The sequence below is a fragment of the Lactuca virosa genome, chromosome 5 (assembly GCF_052849685.1).
Source record: "Lactuca virosa cultivar CGN04683 chromosome 5, Lactuca_virosa_CGN04683_v6, whole genome shotgun sequence".
NCBI classification, from domain to species: domain Eukaryota; kingdom Viridiplantae; phylum Streptophyta; class Magnoliopsida; order Asterales; family Asteraceae; genus Lactuca; species Lactuca virosa.
The window spans coordinates 155,999,480-156,010,241 of NC_136430.1; the positions used below are offsets into that span (position 1 = coordinate 155,999,480).

Below are 10,762 nucleotides of genomic sequence, written 5' to 3' on the forward strand. Positions count from 1 at the left end.
GCGTACGCTGAAGCCTCCGCGATCCGGATGTCGAGCCAGTGCACCCGACATACTCCTAGTGTACGCCCAACGTACTCGGTTAGGGTCAAGAACCGCCAATCTTCCGAAGGCCATAACTTCTTCATTTTAAGTCTGATTTCGTCGTTCTTTATATCCACGGGAAGGTAACGAGAAGCTCTACACTTCTATCAACTCTCCATTTCCTTAAAACTTTCCGAACTTAAACCCAAACTTTATAAAGGCCTGAACTAATACTTACCGATATGCCCTTGGGCTCCAACATAAACCGAACACTCGGTCTCCACAACCTATATTATCCATCACCAAATGGGTCTAAACCTCTCTTTCCCAATGCCCGAAGCCTTATGATACTTGATCCTCAGGTCACGGTACTGAATTATGGAACGACCCGAAACAGGGTGTTACATGTTTAGATGCTCTAAACAAGCATATATATAATCCCCATGAGTGGGATCAATGCAATGAGAGTTAGGGTTTGAAACCCTGACTAGTGATTATGTTTAACTGATACTTTGGAAGGATGGAATGCATTCTAATGGTTTTCACTCGAATGGAATGTAATATTTAAAGCAATAAATTGAGAAAGCTAACGAGAGAAAGAAGGTTATGAAAGGATATTTTATACTCTCATTACCATGTTCGATCAACCAGTTGCAATGAATAATAATTTAGGTCGGTTAGATGGAACCGAGCTTAGGAGTTGGCTTTGGTGTGACCGTATTCACACCTTTTTATATTTATTTTTTACATTCGTGTGTATGATTGTAAACGAACCAAACGTTCAACGAACTGTTTGTGAAACGTTCGACGGGAAGTTCATTTATGTTCGTTTATTTAATAATAGAACGAACATGAACACAAATTCTCGTTCGTTTATTAAGATGAACGAACATGAACAATGATCTTGTTCGTTCAATAATGTCCGTGAACGTTCGTTTATGTTCGTTCATTTAAGTCTCTTTTATGTTCATCTATGTTCAATTGTGTTTGATTACATTACTATATTATATATTTGTTTATGTTCATATATGTTTGTTTATCTGTATTTGTTATGTTTGTTTGGCGTGTTCGCGGATATAAACGAACGAACATAAACACTGTATTTTGTTAAGCAAACGAACATGAACAAAAAAACTCGTTCGTTTATGCGTTCATGTTTGTTCGTTTGTTCGATTAACTTTAACGAACGAACATGAACAACCATCATTTGTGTTCATTCGGTTCGTTTACAGCCATAGTCGTACGCAACATTTATTTGATTTGTTTAGTATGACATTATAGTTTCATTTCTACAAAAATGTATTTTGAAAAACATATCCAACATACTAAAAACTATTAGCAAAATGGGAAGCAATTCACTTTAGATAGTTTTAAAAGTACAAGTCCTTATAGGAAAAAATAGAAATTATAGGACAAATTTTTTTACTGTATCTTAATCTTAATAAGAAATAAATCAAAAGTATAATGCTAAATTAAAGTAGATTGGTATAATGCTACAATATAAAGAAATTAAAGTAGATTGGTATAATGTACGACTAAGAGTAAATTATCAAATTTTGCACTTAGCCTCCTTTAAAGAAATAAAACATATTTTTAGTGAAATAACTTGTCTATTCACAAAAAGAAAATAAAAAATTAAGTAATTTAACCATTATAATAAGCTTTTTTTTAAATAATCATATATATATATATATATATATATATATATATATTCAGTTTTTGAAAAATAACAACTTCCCTCATTTTGGAATGTTCTTTCAAATTTCAAAGTTCATTTTTTTTTTTTTTGTAATTTTTTAAAGAGAATTTGAACTACTTATATCGGAAATATATTTCGAAGTGTCTAAAGTGTTTGGTTTCAAGCCATAATATTGTATATATTTTCTATTTACTATGTTTAACTTTTTGTTTGATTTTAGTAAACAAAACAAACTTTTTTCTCGAAGTTTCAGAATTGCTCATCGGATTTCAAACTTGCTGGAATTTTTTTATTTGAAACTAAATTTTTTATATTTTTTCTTAGTCCGGTATCCTCGTTTCCGGACTTTGGTGGTTACTTTTCCAAAAACATTTTTTTTGTTATTTCTTTAAATACACATTATTAATACCATTAACGACGATGAGTGAAAAACCGTCGTACAAATCCTAGCCCTTAAAACTCCTACGACTTTCGATCAGCCGCATAAACTCAGAATTTGCGGTTGTGTGCAGTTAATCAATCGGCTCCTCCTTCTTCTACCCACGTTCACAGTCTTCCGCCTTCTGATTGTCCCCACGATTCCTCCTTCTTCTCCCCCACGTTCACAGTTGGCGGTTGTATCTTCAATCGGTTTCTCAGTCTCATTGGAGTGTTTCGTTTATGGCAGTTCTCCTTCAACTAACCACGATAGAGAAATCTGACCTATATAATGATCGGAATCGGAACAAAAGTCCAACCTCATCACCTTGTAATCATGGTTAATGGAATTATTGGCAGGTGATTTGGTCATAATCTTTCTCTCTTTTCATGTTTTCAATATAAACAACATATTATAAGAGTAGCCATTTCAGGCTGTATGTATACTTTACACGTTGACGGTGGCTACTGCAGGTACGGTTGCGACTCATACTAGAAACCTAATTCACAATTTTTTTTTGACTTATTAGCATAAATCTATCCACAGTCTCCACAACTCATTGAAGAATTATTGTTTAATGGGGGCTATTGATTGTGATTATATACCCATGCTTATTTGCTTATCGGTTTTTGATGCTTTAATTGAAGTTTTCAATTTGCGATTTTAGTTTTTGGGGATGAGAAAGTTCTATTTTGGTGGTTGATCCTCTTGGCGTCCTCTCACTTGACATCACTTCTATTTTTGAGTGAATGTTGCAGATATCTTGAAGGAGGCATGGATGTTCAGCTCATTACAGCTCCTAAATGTTTTTTCTTCTATGGTATGGATCTTTACCATACATAATATTTCCCAATTTCAAGAAGGTAACTTTCCTTTCAAGACAACAGTTAGCCTCTAGCTATTAACTTCAATTTTTATAATCAGTAATTTTTGTTTGTGTGTGTTATGTGCAGACTATGCTTTATTTTGTTTCAAGTAAAAGAGGGAAATAGCATTGTTGGTTGGTGTTCTACTGCAACTTGATGTTTTATTGTAGCCATAAGTTATAGCTATTTCTCAGCCTATGGTTGTTTTCAAGGTGATCTTTTATAGTTCCAAGATTAATGTTAATTCCATTCCATTATTTCTGATTTTGTAGATATCATATGCATATATAAAAACATTAATATCCATCAAAGATATGCATAGACTGAAAAACCCAGTTTTGTTTTGTCTTCATGTTTCTTGCCAAAATTTTATTCTTTGTTGATGCATAATGTTGTGAAGAAGTTGGATTCATTCAACAAGTACAGTTTAAGAACCATTCTCTATCTTTTTTTTTTTTCCAGATATTACTTTCTCTTCCACTCCCCCAAAAAAATCGAATAGCTTTCTAATATTTGATTTTGATTTCGTGACATTTCTTCTGTTAACTTTGACTTAAAACCAAAATTCAGTTCATCTGAGTCGCTCTTGATTTGAGTTGGAAGATATAGATATCAACCACTTTACCACATCATGTTTCTCTGATCAAGAAGAAAACTTGATTTTACCAGGGACTATTCATGCTTAATACCTATTTTCTTCTCTTCAAATGATTTGTATGCTTCCTTTATCTTTCTCCATGTTTTCTATATTAATTTTTTTTTAAATGGTATGTTGGATTGAATTATATAGGCTGCTAAGGAAGGATTTGATGTGAATGACCCTGTAAAGTGGGTTGTATAAACTCTTAAATGCTTAAGGAAAGTACACATAAAGTGTTTGCAAAAACGCCCAAAAGAAGGTGTGTTTTTCCCCCTTGGTATACACATTCATTTGAAATAATCTTTTTGTCATCATTTTGAGTCTGTTAGATTTTTTTTTCATTATAAAGCTTGGAAAAATCTATCCAATTTGTAGCAATTCCACCCAAATGCCATAAAATTTCACTGCTATAATTGAGTTGGTTTTCAAAGTACATTATCATGATAATAAATTTATAAGTATAGTTAAGTAGAATTTCTTAATTTTCATTAACATTTTTTTAAAACAGCTTTCTATTGTAAAATAAAGGATATTTTTCTCATCTACAAGAGTTTGTATTTGATGGGACGAAATTTGTGAACATGGCTATAATTTGGGGTCAAAAATGTAATTTACTCTTATTTTTTAAAATTGCAACCGGATGTAATTGGGATTGAAGAAGAATACCGCTACAAAAACAATCGAGTTTAATGCCATGAAAGTCTTAGAAATGTTGTAAGGTAGGATTTGTAGAAGGTTTTTCAAGTGAGTTTTTTATGGTTTAATCTTTTAAAATATTATTATTGTTTTTTATATTGGAATTTTTGTTTCAGTTTACTTACTGAATGTGCAGAAGGTTTGTGCCCATCGAAATTATGCCACCTGATGTGTGATAAAAAATATCAAGCTAAACAAGGGACAGGTTAAGACGCGTGCTAAAATAGAAAAAACAAAACACTTAAAAATCAATCGGGTTAACCGTAAACATAGAGTTTTTTCTTAATTTTTTTCATAAAGTTTGATGTTTTTTAATGTTTATTGTAAGTTGAATATAAAATTAGACTGAGATTACTGATTATATTGCTTCGGAGGTTCTATTGAAGGAGGGTTATTCATTGGAATGTGATTTGTTAGTAGTCTATCAATATTTCTTTAAATAAAATATAATAACATTTTCATATAAAATATAAAATAAGCTCATTATTTGATTGTTAGTCTTTTTCAGGTGGTCTCTTGGTGTTATGTGCGAAATAGAAATACTTGTGGTTTATCCACATTTCTACTCATATGGTCCAACAACATGTAGGAATCAGCATATTTAAGAGACCCTTCGGAATCTGCATATTTAAGAAACCATTATGCTTCATTCATTAAATGAACTTACATTTTTACTTTTGTCACACTATGTTTCAAACGATAGTTATAGAATTTGGTTTAGATAATTTTTTACATTTTCATATTCAATAAGATTGAATTAAACTCCCATATGCTTGGAAAGCTAGGATTCAGGTGGAATATGATAGTTAATCAACATAAGTTTCATTATTAGTATTGATGAATTACTTTTGGTATATTTAGGTATATATATTTTTTCTATATCTCATTATATTTTTTATATTTGTGATTTTTCAAAATATGTTTTTATATGAATGTAAGGATGGAATATGTAGGGTGGCAAATCGGGTAATCGTGTCACATTTTTGCCTAGCACGATTCGAAACGGCACGACAAAGTTTTATGTAACATGAACATGACACGACACGATGTCGTGTTTATTTTCATTAACACGAAAAAAAGTCAATTAAAACACGAAAAAGTTTTTACTACCTAAATATATTTTAGAAAACGTACAAGTTTACTATAATACATATTAAAAAAATAATTTATTTGATTAATACAACTTTAATTTGATACATTTGTCGTACTATACTATTACGTAGGAGATGATGTTCCATTTGGTGTTACATCTGTATATTGATACAATTTGCTACAAAAAGAGATATTTTTGTTGGATAATAAATTTCAACATGATTATTCAAGTTATGCACCCTTCCTTGATGATTTTTGTATACTCATTAGTTTGTATTGGATAGATTTTTTATTGTACATTGCTAATATGGAAACAAAAGAAAGAAATATGTTATAGAACATAGTAAAATCAATAGATTGTTTATACAATTGTCAACCTGTCCACCGGACGGGTATGACACTAGTTACATTATAGCTAGATAACTCAATTTCTTCTCAAGTTATTGAAACACTGAAACATAAAAATTCCCGACCGCTATATATCTATCATAAACAAAATCTGTTTATTTTATGCTTTTTTTTTATCCAATCGTGTGTGATCTGGAGCGAGTGTTTCAGACATTTTGATTCTTAAACCCGGGGAATAGTAGCAATATAAAAGCTAAAAATGAACCTAAAAGCAATTTGATAGCAAACGCAAGCGGGTCTTGAACAAAAGTATTGGCATTATCAGTTGTGGAAGTTGTGATTGCAGAAGCAGAAGGCAAGGCTTCGATAACTGCATCTGCCAGGTCAGCAATGAAGGTGGCGGTGCAGCCAAGAGCCGGGACACGACCCCAATTTTGGATGCCAGATTCAAGGGCCAACTCTTTGTACTCCATATCTATTTCTTCCAGTGTCTCTATGTGCTCGCTTACAAAGCTGTTATGACAAAATATTTACAAGCACATTATTATTAACTTCTTGTTTTAACATCAAATCAAAGGCTTATCTACCTACCTGGATAATAATAAGATTTAAAGAGGAAACAAACGGAAGAAAAAAATATATGTAAACAACAGTTAGGGGAAAATCTCATTTCCTTGTTATTTCATCAAGTCATTAAGTGTTGTGTTAAGTAATTGAAAAGAAACAAGTGAATGAATAGAGTTAAGTAAATACTAAATACCTAACGGGAACTGCAAGGAGACTCTTAACACCTTTTTGGCCAAGTTCAACAAGCACTTCATCTGTGTAAGGCTTCAACCACTCAACAGGCCCAACTCGACTCTGAAATACAAAATTATTAGACCATTGTATTTAAAGCCCCTCTGAAAAAGGAAAGGATGAGGTACCTGATAGGCCAATTTGTGGTGGTTGTGGATTCCTCTTGCTTTGAGTTCGTGCATGATTAAGTCGATGCATTCCTCCATTTGATCTTTATATGGATCTCCAGCATCTCTCACATAACTAACGGGTACCCCATGGGCACTGAAGAATATCATCACCTAACAAAATTGAAAATTGAATTAAATCAGGAGCCATACATAGACTTGAGTATTGACATAAGCTACCTCGTGAGGAGAGCCAAAGGTTTGCAATTCCTTGTGAATTAAATCAGCCATAGACTTGACATAACCTTGGCGCTGATACCAAGACTGAATAATAGCAACAGGAAGCTTTGACAAAATCTTGTCCTCCCTGCAGTTGCACACACAAAACATTCAAGAAAAGGAGCCGAGGTCTTCCTCTTCCCCATTAGTTTACAAAACTTTCCTTCCATTTCCCCAATGTCTAAATCTGCTTATATATATATATATATATATATATATATATATATATATATATATATATATATATATATATAATAGTGGTGCTAAAATAAATTCCGGTTACTTTATTTCAAAATAACCAGACGGTAATGAATTGCAAACAACAATAGGAAGATTATTTTTCTTGTTAAAGATGGTTTTTATGAAAAATAGGCTTAAATCATAAAAATCAAACCAAACTAGTGGTTTTCATAAAATTAAAAATTTTGTGAAGGGTAGGGGTCAAAATAAAAAAGACTAGAGTGGGAATTTTAGATTGAGAAAATGTTACCTAAAGAGGGTTTGAAGAAGACGGATACTTGAACCAGTTGTAGAAATAGAAAACTGAGGATAAAGGGGAAGCACAACAAGCTTTGTAATCCCGTCCCTCTTAATCTGCCATGGATACAAATATAGAATACATACAGCGTTAGCAGTTTGAAGAGAGGGCAAAAATGGTTATATAATAGTTACCTGGCGAACAGCTTCCTGGGTGAATGGGTGCCAGTAACGCATTGCAACATAGACATTAGAAGCAACTTTCTTTTCTTCAAGCGCCATTTTAAGAGCATCAGCCTGCACATCAAATGCAACATTTCATTACATTAGGTATGGTATGTAGTTTTGCTTTTCAAGAATGGATTTTCTTTTGTAGGTTTCTTAATATATACATTGATCGAATGCTGAGAGACTAATATTACACACCTGCTCATCTGTTATCTTTCGTAGAGGTGAGCCCCCTCCAATGGAAGCATACCCCTGTTTACTTTTGGGTGCTCTCAGTGTTGAAATCAGTTGTGCTAAGGGTCTTTGTAGAAACCGAAACAACCTTGGTAGACGAATGATATCCTGTTCCAAATTTCAATACAACACAAATTTCAACCATTTCCTATCCTGATTCAACCATTTTTGGCCATTTCAAAAATCGGTTACCTGGTTTTCGTATTAATTAGTATAAAATAAATTCACAGCATACTTTCACCACTTCTCATGGCTTTAACCAAGTATTCTCATTTCTCAAAAATAGTTTAATGGTTGGTTAATCAGGATAGGAGATGCTTTTAGTGGTTGAATAAAAAACCTGATGAAACTAGGCTGTAATTTTTGTGGTCATTTTCTCACACATCATTTATCAATGACACTTAATGAGAGAAACAAACAAAGACAAAGCCTAAGTCTATAGAAGTTGAAAACAAGAAACATACCGGGTCTGCAAATAGATTATACAAAAAGGGCTGAACATCATGAAGTGTCTCTGGGCCTCCAAGATTCAAAAGAAGTACTCCAATCTTATCCTCCTCAATCTCTGAATCAGATTCAGTAAAACTTAAAGGATGTGTCAACATCCCTGCAGAGCAAAACCTTTTTCTATTCTGCAATTGCAACTTTTGGAAGCTTCTTCCAGTTGTACCAGACCTCCAACACGATTCACATGCATGCCTAGTAGTACAAATAGGATTTAGGAAAATGAAGTTAAATAATTGTAAAACCATTATTAATTATATAACGACTTACTACTTTCAAAATTCCATCTTCCTGTTTGCATCAGGAAAGATTGGAGGTTATTAAGGACTCAAAACTTTAACACCACATTAGTAGAATGAATAAGGCCTTGTCTATATTAGCATGTACAAAATATACTCCTTTCTTTCTTATTAATGTGATCAAAAACTTCAATTGCTTCATCATGTTGAAATTCCCCATAGCATGGCCTCTTTCAATCATCACACCACACCGAGGGAAGAGATGAAAATCAAACAACACATACGCATGCTAGCACAGAGATCATGAAATGGATGAAGCAAGTGATGCATCGTTATGTTATTATTGTATCAGAGACATGTCGAGAAATGCATCGTTATGAAATCCAAATTTCATATCCGCACATTGTTTGATCAAAGTGAAAGAACCTTTTAGCATATGCTAAAGGATCAACAAAGCAAACACTTCCTATACAATCATAACCAATGGTCTCTAATCTTCTATAGAAGAACAGTTCTATTAGATCCCAGAATTAAGAAGCTAACTATAACCAGGTTAACGGAAATGAGCCGCACATGCATTATTCGATTAAAAAATAAATCCCTGTTAATGTACTGAACCGATTCTCAAATGATGAAGATTGTTGGCGTCGTTCAATAAAGAAGAATAATAAAACAATTAACCCTTTGAGCATTTTTAGAATTTGTATGGATTTTTGTTTCTGATCTGCGACCTACGCTTTCAATTTGTAATATCGGCTATAAAAATTAATGTAGGTATGATGATACTTCCCCAAATGTTAAGAATCCGAAATATATTGTAAAGCCAGCCAATTTGATACTTCAAATTAAACTGCCAACGAATAACTCGATCCAGTGTTTAAATTATTCATCAAATAAATAAACATAAAAACTTACATAGAAGAATCGTGTCTGAATTTGGAGGCGTTCGATTTTGAGATATTTATACCGGAGAGACCATATGACCTCGTCACTGCATCCATAGCGTTGCCTCTGTTGATTTTGAACGTGTTAATCTTCAATAGGGGGAGAAATCAAGAGAATTAGGTATTACTATAGGGTTTTATGAGAGTTCTTTGGAAAAGCATCGGTAGAATCAACAAGAAATCTTCATCAAAATATAGGAGTGGGTTTAGAATTCATTAACTGCGATTTGCTTCGTGGCTGAAAACTAATCACTAAATTAGTTGGTATTCTATTTGACTTTTGAAATTCAAAGTTGGCTGGTAAGGGGAACAGGAACACGCTCGAAGAACTCAAAGACACCCCATTTCGGATCTTTTTTTTTTTTTTTTTTTTTTTTATTGTGAAAAGCTATTATTTAGAGTATATTACAGTCTTGGTCCCTGTGGTTTAGTGGTTATAACATTTTTGGTCCTATTTTTGGAAAAGTAACACAATTGTTCCCTATTGCACTGTTTGGTAACAAACTTGGTCCCTGAGACAGTTAAACCCCGTTAACCATAGTTAGTACCCATGTAAAAAGATAAAAATGCCCTAAACTAGATGTGAAATGACAAAAATACCCTCACCTTGTTCTTGAACCCTAAAATGTTTCACTCACACTTTCTCGCATTTTTTCTCTTTATCGGTAGACAACATTTTCGCCTCTTCCCTCTTCACCGTTGCTCACACACCTCTATCCTCATCTCTCTCCTATAACAAACGAAAACTATATGTCGTCGGTGCAACCGTTGGTGTTGTCGCAAAGACTATTCCTCCATGTCCTCCACCAACCACCTCTTGTCACTGTTGCACCCACATCCCATTGAAATCTATGTTGTTGGGAAATCCACATCCCATCTCCATCTTCCTTCTTGGCAGCTCTAATAATTTTTTTTCAAACCCCCTTCTCAAGAACTTCGTCGGTTAAGCTGCAATCACTACAAATAAAATGACATTTAGCGGCATGTTTTATTTATGGCACTATATTGTGCTTTTAGTGGCACATTCCAAATGTCACTATAAAAGTTAATGAGTTTAGTAACATTTTACATTTTATGCTACTAAAAGTCATACTTTTATTAGTGTCATTTTACATTTTATGCCACTAAAAGTCGAAACTGAAAAAATTTATATGTTTTATTTAATTTAACTT

At 33.1% G+C, this 10,762-nt stretch overlaps 1 protein-coding gene and 1 long non-coding RNA gene across 7 annotated transcripts; one reads left to right on the forward strand and one right to left on the reverse strand.

Annotated features, from left to right (window-relative positions):
• The first annotated feature begins 2,153 nt into the window (after positions 1-2,153).
• LOC145117723 (uncharacterized) lies at positions 2,154-4,744 on the forward strand. Of its 6 annotated transcripts, XR_013712772.1 has the most exons (5): positions 2,154-2,497; positions 2,572-2,611; positions 2,897-3,001; positions 3,092-3,216; positions 3,795-4,744. It is a non-coding gene; the product is annotated as an uncharacterized LOC145117723 (long non-coding RNA). The 6 variants fall into 6 exon arrangements; XR_013712774.1 differs by having other exon boundaries at positions 2,154-3,001; positions 3,795-4,363; positions 4,457-4,744; XR_013712773.1 differs by having other exon boundaries at positions 2,154-3,001; positions 3,795-3,903; positions 4,457-4,744.
• A 996-nt stretch (positions 4,745-5,740) lies between these two features.
• On the reverse strand, positions 5,741-9,928 carry LOC145115291 (ferrochelatase-2, chloroplastic-like). The gene is made up of 9 exons (XM_079051559.1): positions 9,562-9,928; positions 8,368-8,602; positions 7,868-8,011; positions 7,637-7,738; positions 7,455-7,558; positions 6,926-7,052; positions 6,707-6,859; positions 6,541-6,641; positions 5,741-6,293 (listed from the first exon to the last, which is right to left on the reverse strand). Exons 1-9 carry the CDS (start codon positions 9,645-9,647, stop codon positions 5,987-5,989), a joined length of 1,359 nt encoding a protein of 452 aa, XP_078907685.1. The 5' UTR covers positions 9,648-9,928; the 3' UTR covers positions 5,741-5,986.
• Between the last annotated feature and the right edge of the window lie 834 nt (positions 9,929-10,762).

Coding starts and splice junctions, on each gene's coding strand:
- LOC145115291 (XM_079051559.1), bottom strand. CDS start 9,647: ATGGATGCAGTGACGAGGTCATATGGTCTCTCCGGTATAAATATCTCA. Junction 8,012..8,367: donor ATAATCTATTTGCAGACCCG/GTATGTTTCTTG, acceptor AATTTGGAACAG/GATATCATTCGTCTACCAAG. Junction 6,860..6,925: donor CCTTTGGCTCTCCTCACGAG/GTAGCTTATGTC, acceptor CAATTTTGTTAG/GTGATGATATTCTTCAGTGC.